This window comes from Halyomorpha halys, unplaced genomic scaffold (assembly GCF_000696795.3).
Source record: "Halyomorpha halys isolate HHAL.00 unplaced genomic scaffold, Hhal_1.1 Scaffold589.1, whole genome shotgun sequence".
Classification (NCBI taxonomy): Eukaryota; Metazoa; Arthropoda; class Insecta; order Hemiptera; family Pentatomidae; genus Halyomorpha; species Halyomorpha halys.
In genome coordinates, this window is record NW_027109720.1 from 249,867 (window position 1) to 267,434 (window position 17,568).

General features: G+C 29.8%; 1 protein-coding gene and 1 non-coding gene across 2 annotated transcripts in view; one reads left to right on the forward strand and one right to left on the reverse strand.

Annotated features, from left to right (window-relative positions):
- The window catches only part of Dh44-R2 (Diuretic hormone 44 receptor 2), a gene marked incomplete at its 5' end in the record, with an annotated part of 201,664 nt that overhangs the window by 176,822 nt on the left and 7,274 nt on the right, over positions 1-17,568 (forward strand). The window contains 2 exon segments of the mRNA XM_067047906.1: positions 2,167-2,240; positions 14,144-14,254. Of these exon segments, the coding sequence (XP_066904007.1) occupies positions 2,167-2,240; positions 14,144-14,254 (185 nt within the window).
- Positions 7,544-7,650, reverse strand: LOC112211486 (U6 spliceosomal RNA). Its single transcript, XR_002945620.1, has one exon. It is a non-coding gene; the product is annotated as a U6 spliceosomal RNA (small nuclear RNA).

A 17,568-nucleotide genomic window follows, 5' to 3' on the forward strand; every position in this document is an offset into this window, starting at 1 on the left:
GTATGTATTAGATCATTCATCACTATTACCTATTGTAACTGTGTGACAGATGTAATATCTATCAACAAATAAAAAGTATTAAAAAAAAAATTAGTAAAAATAAAATATTTCGTTGAAAAAAAACATTGAAATATATATAATAAGGTGAACTGAAAAAAATTATTTCATTTATAACTTTCTTTAATTTTATCTTATTTCAGATCAGTTTAACCTTAATACAATGATTCTAACAATGAAGTTTTAAAAAAATAATAAAAAGGCTCCTTATTTTAATATAAGATAAAAAATAATATAAGATATAAATATTAAGATAAAAACATAATATAAGCTTCTCCTTTTATGTAATTTGAATTTTTACAATTGTATGAAGTAATACACTGTAATTTTATAAGATGGATTAAATGAGGAAAAAATATAATCTATAAAAAATGAAATTATAGTAAATAATAATGATTAAAATGCCTGTGGATGGCCTTTTTTGTGTGTTATGATCTCCTCTTGTGAAATTGTGATTTGTCGTACATCGACCATCCTACACGCTATAACTGTCTGCTGGAGAAGTCAGATAAATAAAAGTCAAAAAATTAAAGTGCGCAAAAATCAACAAATTGTATATATATAATGTATTGTACATATGTTTATATTTTGTAATTATTTTATGAATAAAGGGGATTTGAAACAAAAAAAAATATAAATAAGGCTACCACGGAGGACGGAAGTGAAAGGTTTCATGCCGTTTTCCATTTCAGGCACTTTTTAAATATTGCTCGATTAAACTATTTTAAAGTATCTTCTTCCTATTTAACCAAATATTTTAAAAGTGAAATAGGACCCCCACTCTCTGGGGGTCTTAGTGGGGTGGGTCCGGCCGGGAAGGATGGCGTTTTTTCTCCTTTCGGGGAAGATTCAATATAAAAAAATATATTTTATAAGATATCCTAATACCTCATATATCAAGTATAACCTCTGAGGATATTGAAGACTAAACAGTTAAATGTTTTTCAAACAGACAATTGTAGCGAGTAGGTTGGTCGATGTACGACAAAAAAAAGGCCATCCTTCCCGGCCGGACCATCCAAACTAAGACCCCTCGGGAGCGACGTTACGGATAAATGTAATAAAATTTTAAAAAATTATTAATAGAAGAATATTTTCACTTCATATCACTTAATAGTTTCACAACTCTTCCAATCAATTAAACCTAAATTATTAACATAGATATACATTTTGCCTATGTTTGATCAATGCGATAAAAATTTGAGCATTATAAAACGGATATGTGAATTTTTATGTAATCCATGAAATTCTGAAAAGCTTGATCTTGTAGGTCCGGAAATGGGGATAAATAGGAGGAAATACAAATTCAATCAAAAGTATCTTAGACGATGTAAATTTAAACCATTAGTAGAAGTGTAGACCTATCGTTTATCAAGATCTAGATCTCACTAAACTGCTTAGAAAGTTCTTACACTTCTAAACTTCGCCATAAGTTTAGTAATTTCGGGTTTCGACAAGCCATAACTTGATCTTTTCGAGGTGACAGGTTGCTTTAGTTAAAATTAACGTATCTAAATTGAACTTCAACACAATAAATGTGAAGTCTTATTATAATATAAAAGTATATTTCAAATATCATTATATGAGGTTTCAACTGGATTAACCTCCCATAATTTCAAATAATAGTATAGAGGGACTGTATATATTTTTTAGCAAATAAACACAGTATAAAAGGACAAATGGAAATAAATTCGAATAAATTTTTAAAAAACAGTCTCAATTGGTTTTACCTGTAATTGTTAATAAAGGAATACATTCTGTCACTTCCCGAGAAACTTGGCCATGTTGAACGATTGTGAATTCTATTTGACTCTTGTCTTCGAATTTCAGAAACTGTTGCTTTGAACCACAATCGTCGAGTGTAATAAGCTAATAAATTAATTTTTCTCGTTATCTGGTTTTATAAATATTGTCATAAATTATGGACTATCGTCTTAAAAATTAACCTTCATGTCTTTGTATACATCTCACTGTTATTAGCTTATCATATACTTTTTATAAAACATTACTGTTTATTAATTTTTGAAATATTAGTTACTTTGTAACAACATTAATTAATGGAATAATAATCAATTCAATTACGATAGAATAATTTTATTAACATTTTAGGTTTTCCTGTAGCTGTGATCATGATTTGGGTCATCGCCAGATCAAATGCTAACGATCTTTCCGATTCGCATCCGGTAAGTTCAGTTTCTAATACATTTACCTAAATATATGTTTATATTTTTCTTAAAATAAGTGTAATATAAAATTTAGTTATTAAATTATATTGATTATTATGTGAGCGGGTGAGGACCCAAAACCAAATTTGTTTCATCTGTCTGTGCTTGAACCAAATTTACCTTTCATTATCGATAGAATTGCGAAATTTCAATACTTTATAGTACATTCAACTTGCTTTAATCTGAGTGCTAATAGATCTAATGATTCCTGAGATATAGTTTTCCCATAATAAATTCATTAATTAATGATTCTTTGTTATGAAACGTTGCATTTTAAAATACTGTATTTCGGTAACTACTGAACGTAAACAGCTCTTTTAGCGCACATAGTTTAGCAAATTTACTCTGCTTTAAATGATTTTCTATTAGATATTCTTTTGTCGTTGATAGATTTCAAAAAATGGAGCTCCAAATGAAAAATTAATGTTGTTTTTTTACATTTTAAAACAGCTAGCATTTGTATTCTTCTTATAGTACTATAGTTGGCAGACTTATCAATTGTTATTTGTAACAATACATCGTTTTTACTAAAGTAATAAAAAAAGTGGTAGGAAATAACTGACTTTTATCTTTTTTTGGGCTCTAGAACTAAATAGTTTGCTTTGTATGAACAAAAAAAAAAAAATAGATTCTGTGGGTTAGGCCACTTTTGCAAGCACACCCCCTTTAGGATCAAGGTATTGTAACTAGATTTAATTTTTACAAAAAATACACCATTGTTTTTGCAACATTACTTAATAATATAGTATGGTTTAATAATAATTACTTTAATAATGTGTTCATAATATAATTATATAGTAGAGCTTGAACATTTTTTTGTTTACACTTGTTCACAACACACGTCGTATCTTCTTCTAGGCGAAAGTTAAAATTATTGAGTCAAAATTCGATGTTCATGCAAATCCAAACTGAATAAAGAACGTCTTTCCAATTTGAACAATAAAGAAAACATTCATATTTATAAATCAGCCTGCACTATTACAATATGACTGTAAGAAGAATGAGTCGGGGTAAGTGCATAAATGTCAATTTATCTGGATCATCTCTCTAGGAAGTCTGGTGAGTCAATTCTTTTAAAATTTTTTGAGGTTAATTTATCTCAACTTTGTTTTGTGGCCACTTATGGTGATGTAAAGTTAAGTCATTATATTTACTTCATGTTACCACACTTGGTTGCTCAACCAAAAAAAAAAAATTAAGAAAAATCCCTCCCCATGAATACTTGTCCCGAATATACACTTACCCCGACTTACCTTACGTTATATTGTTTATAATATATTGAAATTATTTTTATATTTACGTATTTTTATTCAACAAACTTTTTAATTGTATGCACTTTTTTTTTTTTTTCAAAAAACAACTCTCATCGGCCTCTAAAAAGCCCAATACCACGGGAATTTGTCTGCTTTTCTCTATCTGAAGGCGAGTCTGTTTGAACTTAACCATAATGTTATATATACACTGTATAACTTAATTTATTCTTTCAAGTTCGTTCAAAATCACTTTTTTACGGTCCTTCCTTGGATTTTTTCTTACACATTATTTATATTTTTTCATATTCCATAGCAACCATTTCTTTTTAATATTTATATTTGAGATTTATTTATATTTAAAATACAACAAATAAATATAGTGATAGTTATTATTTTTTCAGCTAGAACTAAAAACAGTGAGTGAATAATGTAGCAATTACAAATATTTAAAAAAAATAAATTGACTTTATACTACACAAGCATGATCCGAAGACCAAATTAAACATTACACATAATATAGCACAAGATTCTTTTTGAAGACATCAACACTAAAGTACATCGACCACAGGGAAGCTGATTATTCAAGGAGTCCTAATTGGATTCTGTTAACCGGAACCCCTCATCGGATTAGGCAAATTTAATTGGGGCTTCTTTGCTAGTCCCTTGTGCCATTTGCATTCTTGTCTCTCCCCATTGTGTTGACCTGTCTCCTTGTTCAATATTTCCGGTAATTACTAACCTAACGGGTGAAATATTAAGCATGTTTTCCAATATTCAACGGATGAAGAGTTCATGACTACCATGTCATTGGTTCTTAACCATATAAAGGGAACGAGAAAAGAAAATGTTGACATAAATATAATTCGATTCCTTTCCTTGAGAGAAACTTGATCCTTGACGTTTACTCTATATGGTTAGACGTTCTAGTTTTATAAAAACAAAATCCTGTACCTCTGTAAAAAAAGAATGATACTTTGGTAGCCCACTAACCACTGTATTCAAAGGATTGGTCACAATGCTAATTTGAACTAAAATAAGAAATTATCTATGAACGAACTTTCGGAAGCTTACTTTCGCGGCTGACAACAGTTTCAAGATACCATAGAAAACAAATTGTTCTTCTTAATTGGATTAATTTCCATAACTTTTATTTATATTAATATGAGTTCCTAAGTTTTCTTTTATACATATATATATAAATTTTGGGGTACATATATATACATATATGTGAAAACACCGACGTTTCGGAGTCCTGCGTCTTCAGAGTTCCCTGCAATGTTTAACAATGAAACATAATAAATTTTCACGCTTTTAAATCTAAAAAACCATTAATTTCTCATTCGGAGGTCTATATCTTAAAAACTACCAACAACACTAGAAAATCTAAAAGAACATTATTTAAAGAAGAGTAGATTTGCCGAAATAGAAGCCATAATAGAGCTATTTAGGTCCAATAGTTCTCGATATATAGCCTTTTAAAACGCAACATTTCATAAAAATGTACTGAAATATCGTTAGTTAATTTATTTTGAGAAATCTATATCTCAATAATCATTCAACGTACAAATGTCTATTAGCACTCAAATTTAAGCTAAATAATTGTACTATAAAGTAGTTTATGACCTTTGCCTTCGTAGGAATAGTAGTTTTCATGATATTTGCTAAAATAAATTGATTTATACTTGTTCGGACAATAGGTTTGATTTATGAAAAACTTTATTTCAGAAACCATAAGACTTACGGATGTCTGGCAGCACTCAAATTAAAGCTAGTTAAATTTATTATAAAATAGTTTATAACGTTTATCTTTGTATTAGTATCAGTTTTTATGATATTTGAAAAAATAAACTCACAAAATGTTATTTATAGTTGTTCGTATAAAATGTTGGATTTTTGTAAAATATATCTCAAGACCCATAAGATGCACATATGTCTGCCAGCACTCAAAATAAAGGAAATTTAACTTACCATAAGTAGTTTATGACACTTATCTTCGTTGGGGTAGTAGTTTCTATGATATTTACATGTGTATATAAATTTGGCAAATGAAAATTTGTTCGAACAACTATAAATCAGTTTATTTTAGCAAATTTCATGGAAACTACTACTCCTATGAAAATAAACATCATAAACTACATTATAGTTCATTAAACTAACTTTAATTTGAGTGCTAATAGGCATCTGTACGTCAAATGGTTTTTGAGATATCGATTTTTCAAAATAAATTCACTAACTACTGATCTTTCAATACATTCTTTACAACATTTTAATCAAATGTTGCTTTTTAAAAAGCTATATCACGAGAACTATTCAACGTAAATAACTCTATTAGGGCTCATATTATTTTTTATTCTCCCTACCTATACTTGGCAGACTCATCAATTTTGATTATTAATTATACATAGTTTTCATTAAAGTAATAAAACATTAGGGTGAGAAAACTGCCTTTCTTCTGCTCTTGGGCTCTTGTACTATGGGTTTTATCTTCCAATACTGAGCTGTGCGCATGGCCTGACGAGGTTTTCCTTAAAACATCGTGCTCAACTTTTATGTTGACATAATTATTAAACAACTAATTTTTTTTTTAATTTCCCCTATACATAAGCCTTAATTTACAGGATAACTATCTCCATAAAACCATTGTTGGTATTTTAAATACTGATTCTATAATAATTAAGCATCAAATAAATGGCCAATAACAGAATCTGAAAATTATATGATTTTGTAGAAGAAACATGTTAAAGTTTTGCTAATAAGTACTTTTAACTAAAACTCAAAACTCTGAAAATTTTTAAAATTGAAGTTAGCCAATCTTTCAACTGAATTCCGGCAATCAGTACCGGAAAGTATTGCCGCAGTGAATATTATAAAAATATTAGTTCTAAGTCAGGATCAATTTCAACTCAAAGTGCAATGGTAAAAAATTGAATGACGGGCACCCCGCACCTGATTTTTATTGTAATGCTGTTATTCTTACCGTAGCTTTTATATTGTTAATTTCTTTTTTTTTAAATGGACGAAATAAGATTTTATGGATACGGACACAGGAAACAATTGAAATTATGATAAAATGGAATTTGTCTCTACAAGGTAATATATACTAAATTTTAACTTATGATAAATTAAAAATAAAAGTGGTATTATGTTTATTCTTATACTGTTAAAAATTGTAGGGAACCCTGGGTATGGAAAATTCGGTATTTTTTTTCTTTTTAAATTAATGAAAGTTTATATTAATAAAAAAATCTAATGGAAAGTAAATATTACTCAATATGTAGATAATAAAATTGGAATCGTTCAATGGTAAAGGAGTGTAGCACTGTAAACTGTAAGAACTAATTTCTAACAAATCGACAAACAACTGCTTTGCAACGAGACATAGAACAATCCAAATTAAATCAATGACTTATTTTTTCTCCAAGTAATAGGAATCTCATTTAGAAACTGGACATGCAACCGAAAGCTGAATTTTTATAATATATAGACTTTATTATTTCTAATATTTCTTTTTTTTCTCCTTTTTCGTCATTCAGGATAGTTGTGAAAACCGTATACAACCATAAATAAACATATTTATTTACTACTACTATTTATGTTTTTATTGTAAAAGGTAGAGTGGAGTAAAAAAGAAAAATGAAAAATTTGAAAGTTAAGGATGCGCTTTTATAAATATTATTTTTTGAAACAAAAGCCAAGTCAAAGCATGGTAGTGAAATTATCCGAGACAGGGCTGTTAAAAGATTCAGTGGCCCTCGCTTAACTTCAACTGAACTTTTAAAGATTCTAAATAATGCACAAAGAAAAAAAACTATTGTTTTCTTCTCATTCCTCTTCCATGCAAAACAATTTAATTTTCAAACGCCGTAATATATGTTACACATGAATATACAGGTATGATATGAACATATATAAAATATGGGTGCATGATTTTTTATATTTCAAGATCAATAATTTGTCGTTCAAGATTAAAATGTACGGAACGAGCCGTTTCAAAGTATGAATGTGTCTAGAAATATACGTTTGCACGTGAGTAAACGAAAGTTAAGGATGCGTAGGGGTAATGCTAATCTTCTCTGTGTCCTCCTAATTTTAGTACATGTACTCGAAGCGAGTACAAGAATACTGTCTGGAACATCTTGACCGACATTTAGACAGTATAAGGTAGCACTAACTGTTAAGCACATACTGGCAAAGTAAATTAAAAATTATGTCAAGCCCTGGGGTACCTCCAGTCGCAAATGCTGTAGGGAAGAGGTTGTACTGACCAGGCTGAGAATAGGTCACACGAGTCTCACCCACTCTTATTTCAAAAGAAACGCCTCCGAACTGCAACAACGATTTGACAATAAGTCATGTTTTCCAAAAATTTCCATATTTCACACCACACCTCAATAGCTTAGGACTAAACCCAGATATTTCAAAAACCCTCGGATACGATGATAAAACAATAGAATTAGTGTTTCAATTTTTTAAAATCAAAACATTTACTAACAAAAATATAGCATTGAACGGAAGAAAAAAAAAAAAATAAATAATGAAATTAAAAAATAAATTAAATTAAACAAATATAAGCAAAATTAAATAAAATATAAATGGCGTTGATGACCAATGAAGTTTGGCGCCACTAAACAAAAACAAACATACTAACGGACTGCAAGCATTTTATGGTCACCGGATTACGATATCATTTGGCAACTTTATTAATTATTATTGACATGCAACTTTATTAATAGCCCTCAAATTCCTGGAATATTTTATTACCTTTAGAAAACAAATATGTACGAATACATATAAATAAATCAATTTTTTTTTTTTTACATTTTTATCACATCAATTAATTTCACTTACCGTTATTGAATGAATATGTATACTTTTTTTTTACACACACAAATATATTTTCTGTTCTTTTTATCTCTCAACTTTATTGTACTTACACATATTTCTTAATATTAGCTATTAAATCAGTTTTTATATTCTAGCATAGCTGTAATAATGTGGGGAATGTTCCCGAGAGGTCAGTCAGTATGCATAGTCAAACATCACCTCCGCTGTGGATTGCCTTATATTATATTTATATATACAAAAGAAAAGTTAAGGATGCAAATTGATACGAGACCACCTATACACCAACTCGCAACCTATACACAGAAAACAGAAAACAGAAATACACAATCCCTAAACATGTCGGGAGTGAACAAAAACAAGGTATCGAAAGTAGAAACTTTAGGATTCTCTACCTTTGTAATTGAGGATGCCAAATTATTTACATAGTTGCATCAAACAACCTGTATGAGCGAACAAATGGGTGAGCTATCCCCTTCAAAGAAATGGATATAAATGTATATCGTAACTAATTTTTATTAATATATTCTTGTTTGAGAGTGGTTCAGTTTATTTAAAAACAAATTTGATCCTTTTTTTCTCAACTTTATTCTTTACATACCTTCCAACGTTTCGACCCTCAGGTCATTCTCAAGGATACCTACAAAAAGTTTTATTTATTTTTTTTTTATATATATAACAATTTCATTATTTCCTTCACTTACATTTTAATTTTTAATATTCATTAAATAACTGTTATTCATAAAATGTTGGTTTAACTATTGATTGTAATTTAGGGCCATTATTACAAAAGCAACGGTTCATCAATTAGTTGAAATTATATAAATTGTAATTTTATTTTGTGGTTTCAAATTAGAGTAATTGAAAAGTCATTGTAATTGCAATTAATTTTTACCTAATACTAATGATCTAAATAGAATGAGTATCACAACTATAATAACACACTTCTCTCTTTCTGGGGACAAAAATAAAAAATGTATTAAATCCATAATTAGGCTCCCAAGATGAGTCAGTGATTAATCGATTATTATTTCAAAAATTCAGGGACCGTACCAACACAAATCTAAAACATCACTGAATCCAATAATAATAGTAATAATTTGTCAGTGTCAATTCAGGTAAATGTTAAATAAATACCTTATCTAGGCTGAAAAAAATTTAGGTAGCACACCTCACATCAACTATAGTATGTTTAGATCTGTAGATGTGATACGGTGTTTTCAACACAACAATCACCTGTTTGAAACAGCAAACTGGATTAATAGTTTTTAAAACATTTTTTTGGTCTTTAGCCCTGATAGAATTGAAATTTTCATTCCAATCTACAACTACACCATTGACTGATAATACTGCATATTTATAAAGCCCTATTGCTTAGTGGAACTTTAATTAGTTTTTCACAAAGCAAAGAAGAATAAAAAACTTGGAATTGGCCGTATTCCAAATGATAATTATCAAAGAGGGACTTAGTAAAAAAAAAAAAGGAAAGAAAGAAGAAAGAAAAGAAAAAAGAGGTTTTACAGTTACAAAGAGCTAATGTAACAAACGATTTGGCTAAGAATCTAAGTTGTCACAGTAAAAGAGACAAAACAGGTCAAAAGATCAATTAAGATCTTAATAAGGATTTCCAAACGGTCAGTTTCAGCTTATTATTTTATTTTACATAAATAGTTGATTTATTTTATTTATTCCAATGACAATTATACTAATAATAAAAATTACTAACAATTCATTACAGCTATATCTGTCACAAAAAAACTTTTTAATTTTAACCCAATAATATATGAAATTAGAATGATATTTAATAAGGTGCTTCTATCGTATGTTGCTCGACAAGATCAACTACTAGAATCTCGCACGTTAGAAGTGAAACTTTATAGTACAAGAGCCCAAGAGGAGAATCAACGCAGTTATTTGACCCCAATTTTTTATTACTTAATTGAAAACTAGGTATAATTACTAGTCAAAATTTATGAGTCTACCAAGTATAGGTAGGGGGAATAAAAAATGGCGGCTGTTTCAAAGCGTTAAAAATAATTAATTTTTTATTCGGAGCTCAATAACTTTACAACAATAGAAAATCTAAGAAAGCATCATTTAAAGTAGAGTATATTTGCTAAAGTATTGGCTCAAATAAAGCTATTTACGTTCAATATTTCTCGAGATATAACTTTTTAAAAAGCAACATTTTATAAAAATGGAACGTACTGAAAGATCAGTGAATTTATACAAATTCAACGTTGTAAATTTATTTCGAAAAATCTATATATCTTTATAATATAAATATAAAAATAAATATTTGCCAAATTTATATTCATATGTGAATATCATAAAAACTACTAACTCTACAAAGATAAGTGTCATAAACTACTTTAGAGTAAATTAAATAGGACTTTATGATAAATATAAATATCTATAAATATCTGTAACATATTTTTTTCAAAAATCCAGCATTTTATACGAACATCTAGAAATTAACATTTTGTGAATTTATTTTTTCAAACATCAAAAACCGCTACTCCTACAAAGATAAACGTTATAAACTATTTTATAGTAAATTTAAATAGCTTTAATTTGAATGCTGGCAGACATTTATATGTCCTATGGTTTCTATAAAAAAGTTTTTCATAAATCAAACCTATTGTTCGAACAACTATAAATCAATTTATTTTAGCAAATATGAAAACTACTATTCCTACGAAAGTAAAGGTCATAAACTACTTCATAGTACAATTATTTAGCTTTAATTTGAGTGCTAATAGACATCTGTACGTCGAATGGTTATAGATTGATTGAGATATAGATTTCTCAAAATAGATTCACTAAATACTGATATTTCAGTACATTTTTATGAAATGTTGCTTTTAAAAGGCTATATCTTGAGAACTATTGGACGTAAATAGCTCTATTATGGCTCAAATTTACTCTTATTAAAATAATGTTCTAGATTTTCTAGTGGTTGGTACTTTTAAGAAATAGAGCTTCGAATATAAAATTAATGTTTTTTTTAAGGTTTTGAAACAGCTGCCATTTTTTATTTCCTCTAACTATACTTGGCAGACTCGTCAATTTGGCTAGTAATTATACATAGTTTTCAATTAAGTAATAAAAAAATGGGGTGAAATAACTCATGAAAAATGTCACAAAAATATAGATGTCCGTATCACGTTATTTGATTATTATTATACGTTATTTAGTGGCTTAGTAACTAATAAGAATAAAAAAAAAAATAATAAAACTTGGTCAGCTGTAATGCATTCCATAATAATCTCGTATAATGATCCGTTCACCTATTACTCTAAAACTTATACCATAACACATAACAAATTAGATAGTAAAGTATATAAGATTAACAAAAGACAGTCAATGTAGTTGTATATATACCAAGTTGCCAATTTAATGATAAAATATTTAAGATTAACAAAATACACCCAATGTGGTTTAGTACATATACATAAAATTCTCAATATTATGATAAAAATAAATATTTTAAAAAAAGAGAAAGAGTACCACTACAAACCATGAAGGGGTTGAGGTTTAGTACCTTGTAAAAAACTAAGTTGTGCAAGGAGATGATGGGTTATCACACTCTACCACAATTCCTCCAATTAAAAGAGAAATTTATTGAGCCTGGTTGAACCCCGGAGGGTTACTAAACTCACAACTACAGTAACAGAATGCATAATTATCTGAAGACGGGATTCGAAGCGGGTTGTGGAGTTAGTAACACAGAGCCTTGCCAGCCGAGCTACCCCGCTCCTCTCCCAAATAAAAAATATATTAAAAAAGATTATCGGCTGAAGTGTTTGATCGAGAATTCATTTAAATTTTTAATCATTTCTTAATATGATTCAGACATTGATCTTTATTGTTCTAATTGATCATCAATAATATTTGATGTGCTAAATATAGAGTACATTAGAGCTTAATCCTGTGAGATTTATGAAGTCAAGGTTTCTATCAACAGCAAAGCACTAATCTAGTCCTATCTGCTAAGGACGGAAGTGACTTCAAAATATTCAGTCGCTACAAGAGTGGTTTTAATTTCAACAGCTGCTGAATAAATGGAACTCAATTTCCTTTCCGATCTCCAAAGTGATCCGAATTCGTAATGAGATCTTTTTACATGGAGAATTAATCCAAAATCCCGAAGTCATTACACGGTCTTATTGTAATGGCTGATTGATCACTCAATGTGGTAAAGTTTTTATATCAGCTTCATCAACACACATCCAATTAATTTTCCAAATTTAGGGGAACCTAAAATGTATACAATGATCATGAAAACATTCTTTTAAAACTTAAGATTGTAGATGGATCAAAAATGATGTTTTTATGAATGAATGTTTTTGAAAATGTTCACTTTCATTTTATTTAGCTCCGCCAACTACCGAAGGTTATGAATGATGTTTTATATTAATGCAGGAAATATAAAAAAATATATTCTCATGATGGAAAGTATTCTTTCTTATTTTACGTACCAACCAGAGATAGTTCAGGTTGGTCCCATAGAGATTTTATTCTCATTGATCATGAAATAAGTGAGGAAGCCAATGTGCAGAAAAAAAAATAATTTTTAGAAAAAAAAATTCAAAAACGAAAAAAAGGCGATAAAAAAAATTATAACAGTGAAAAAAATGAATTGCCCGTGTTCTGTTTATTTTAATCACTAAGTTAAACAATTGATTAAATAAAAAAAAATGAAGTAGGTATTGATCTATTTTTTTTCTACACTATGGAATTTATGATAGGACCCCATAAAAAAATTATGATCTCTATTCAAAATTCACTTCCATAAAACCATGCAAGGTATCCAGACAAAAAAATATTTTCTAATCAAGATTGCATTCTCTCGTGCCTGATATGTCACAATTATTCATTATTGATCCACCTCAACAAAGAATTTCTTATCGATGCAGTTCTTCGTTTCATCAAGCGAAGTGCTAATCTATCAAGAGAAGAAAAAACTCCAAATTTCTTTTCAAATTCTTTAAGCTCTAAACTTGTGATTTATAATAAATAGATAGTGATTAATAATAAATAATATTAAATAGTTCAAAAATTAAACAAGTAATAAAAAACGCATATTTCACGAGCTATTTAATAACTCGTAAATTAATTATTTCCAGGAGATATAAGAGTCAGAATGCATATCAAATATGTATATAAGAACAGCACAAAGCAAGCTATAGCACAATTGTAAAGCTTTAGGAACAGTTTACTGCAGATTGTATTTCTGCAATCCTACAGTAACCTTCAGGGCCCTGTTTCATGCTAGGGATGACTGACTATTAGTGATATTACAAGAATTAAAAAATACTAAACTACGAGTTACTATTGTACAAGTCTGTGTAATTGAATTAAGATAAATTTACAAGACTAATAGTATTAGTTTGTACTTTATGATGAAACAGGGTTCAGATTGTACAAACCATAGCAAATATACTGAATAAATACTTAAAAAATGCTGATCTGACATTTAATTTCTCTTCTCATGACCGCTGTATATTCTCTCTGAAATTAAACAGACACGGCACTGATGTAAGGAGACGATTTTTAAAGAGATGTTTAGCGGTAAACAATTGATTAAAGTCGTACGCGGTAAACAATTATTCAGACGTAAAAAAAATTGAAAATTATGTATTTGTTTTTTATTTAATTTTAAGTAATACTCTAAACAATTATCTGAATCAATGTTACTGATATATATTCCTATATTTAATTCTACCATGAGTTGAAACTACATTTTATCTTTATTCTATCCAGGGAACGAAACAGTGCACTTGGATGAACCAAAGCTGGAGCGACTGGATCTACCAGGTCCCGGCGATTCTCGTCCTTGCTATCAACCTCCTCTTCTTGGTCCGCATCATGTGGGTAAGATCATAATTATTTTTCTCATTGTTAAATACTATACATTACCCGTATTGTATAGCAATATATTTGATATGAATTACTTAATAGGAGCATAATTGGTGAAGGTATCGTTGGCGAGGAGAGAGGAGGTTAAGGTCAAGAAATCGTACACCTCATTGTAATGTGTGGCGACTTTTCGACCTTCATCATCACCAAGAAAAACATGATATAGTTATGAAAGTGTAAAAGCAACGAAGAATAAACAAAAATACAATGGGGAATGCATATTAGAATATAGAATAAATAATGGTACAGTAGGAAATACGTTGAAGGATAACATGCATAGAAAAATGATAGGAGAATATTATAATATCTGATATTGTAAACGATTGTTTCGGGTAACTCAAGGTTAACCGAAAGTCTTGTATTGGATTGGGGGGGAGCCTATAAGAAAGGCAAAAACAGCGCCAATGTGGCCAACAACAAAAGCTTACCTCCTCCAGCGCTCTCGGTGTTAAAAGAAGCATCCTGGGTATCTGAGAGCCATCTTGTTTTTTGCTAACAGCAGTTATCATTTTTTTCTTCACTATCATCTTTAGTTCAAAATGAGTTAGACAGACTCTGAGTGCCCTCCTCCCCTGGAGCAGAATTGGAGAGAGAGGGGGGGAGGGAGAGAGAGAGGGGAGGAGGGAGAGAGAGAGAGGGGGGGAAAGAGAGGGGGAAGAGAGGAGGGAGAGGGGCATACTTTATATAACGATAATAATTTTTATATCTGTCGCATACTACTACAATTTTTCCATACTCTCATTAGTATTTCCGTCATATCTATGTCTATTATTTATTGCTTTTTGTACTTTCTTACTATCTTGTCCTCCTTGGCTCTGAGGAAGCCCTCAATATTAAATTAATAATGGTATATTTTCTGGATTTTTTGTTTTAGGAAGTTTTATAAATTAATTTTTATAAATTTTTGAGGTTAACAATTTTTAATCATAAAAAATCATGAAATTTAATTTAAATTACACAATAGATAAAATTGGACATATAAATAGGGAGGTAACAAAACAGCATATTGAAAAACATGTTGATAGGGTCCTAAGAGGTAGTACTATACAATATATTGCTATGGTTTGTGCTACAGTGAGAGAAGAAAGCACCAATAGTGAAGGATAATGAATTAAACAATGCAGTATTAACCTATTTTCAACTAAGTTATATGGATTTCAATAATGAAATTGATATTATGACAAGTAAGGCGTAAATATAATTATAATAATTACAAATACACATGTATGACATGGATGAGAATTGTTGATTAAAATAAATTATTATTTCTAGGATTAGAAAGGTGCATGAATATGGGGCAATTGTCCCGAAACGCTGTACAACAATGAAGAAAAAGATAAAATATGGTATATTTTCTTTCTTTGCCGAACCCCAATGTTCAACATAACATTTATGAATTCGATAAATATATTTTTTAATTATTTAAAATTTAGTTGAAGTAAGTAGTAGTAAGTAATGATTAAAAAAATATATCCTAGAAATTGTCATTTCAGAATTAGCGATCCGCTGTACAACGGTAGGGAAATTAAAATAAAAAAATAAACAGAAGACGGAATCAAAAAACATTAAAATATATAACACCTCACTCCTACCCTTCCCAAAAAAAAGGTACTAACAGGAATTTTAAATAAAAGATATTTCCTAATGAAATGCCTCTTCATGAAGTCTTGTCTACTAAATCTGAGCCTGCAAGGAGCGGGTATAATACAACTATAGCCCCACCACAAAGTGCTTCCACTGAATTTCTAAGACTTCAAAGGCTTCTGTAAGGTCGCCTTTAGTAACGTTTACAACTACTGCCCTGAGTTTCAATATTGTTGCAACAATGACAAAGAATTGATTCGAATTAACATTTATGAACTTCAACAATCTCTTAGACAATTTCGCTAGAGACCTCTCAGCACTGCCCCAGTCACTATGAAGAAGGTGTTAAAAGTCGTTCTTCAAAAAATAATATCGACGTGAATGCCTAGGAAAATGACTAAGAGTTTTTTACCGAGCTGTAAGTAATCCAAAAAAACATAACCAGATTGGGCGTAACAGATTGGCATTGTAGCTCCTAATGAATCCTCTACATCACAATTTCAAGTCTATTACTCGATAGACAAAAGAAAAAAGAATTCTTTACGCTAATTAGGGATTGCTAGGAATTGCGTCGGGAGGGGGAAGACGCGTTTCAATTTTTTAATGAGCCACTCAAGTTTCAATTTCCAGATAGCGTTCGGCAGGGTTCTATGGGTTGGGAACCATTGCATTAAACATATGGTCGTGCCAATCGCTAGAAACACTTTGCAATGTTACCTAAATTATCAAGAACAATATTTCACTAAATGGATGATTAGCTTGAACATTGAAAAATGTAATTTAAAAGTTTTTACTCTTCGAAGCCCACCAGACCCAGCGTAACTAATCCTCGAAGGTAAAAATGTGAAATGGAATCCTGCGGTGAAACAATAAAATACCTGGGAATTCACCTCGATCGCTGCCTTATCTGAAACCACCATATCAACATCAAACTAACTCAAACCTACGTAAGGTTAACAATGCTATATCCTATCCTTAACAGAAATTCCAGACTAAAACAAGAAACAACAGTTCTTATATTTAAAACAATTCCCAGGCCACTGCTTATGTGTATTGTACAGCGTATGTAATGTACGGCTGTGAAGTCTGGGGAGTGGCATCCTTTACGAAAAGGAAAAAATTACAATTATTTCAAAACAAAGTCCTAAGAATCGCAGTTAATGCTCCTTGGTTCATAAGAAATAGCCAATTGCATCGGGAATTATAAATGGAGTCAATAGAGGATTACATGAAAAAACCGTTCATTAAGTTCCACTCCCAGTTGCCGACAGTTAAAGGAGCAGTGACCAACAACCTGGGAAACCCAACCTCAACCCGAAGACTGAAGCCCATGCTGCTGCCGGACATTCTGTTATAAATTCTATATTTATTAATTCATTATTCACACTACCTCTATAGTTTACTTATTATTATTATTATTATTTTCTCTTCTCTCGTCCCTTTTTCAAATTAACTTTTTTCTTAGAGGGCAATTGTTTGTTTTGTTAAGTTTACAAATATCATTATTTTTTGTTATTAATTTTACTTTTCCCGTTTATAAGAAGCATTATTCTTATCTATTTATTTTATCTTTTTTTTCTTTTAATTATAACATTGAATATAGTTAGGGGTGTCTTTTGTACGACACTATACCACCCCATAATCAACTGTTAAAAAAAATAAATAAATAAATATATATATATATA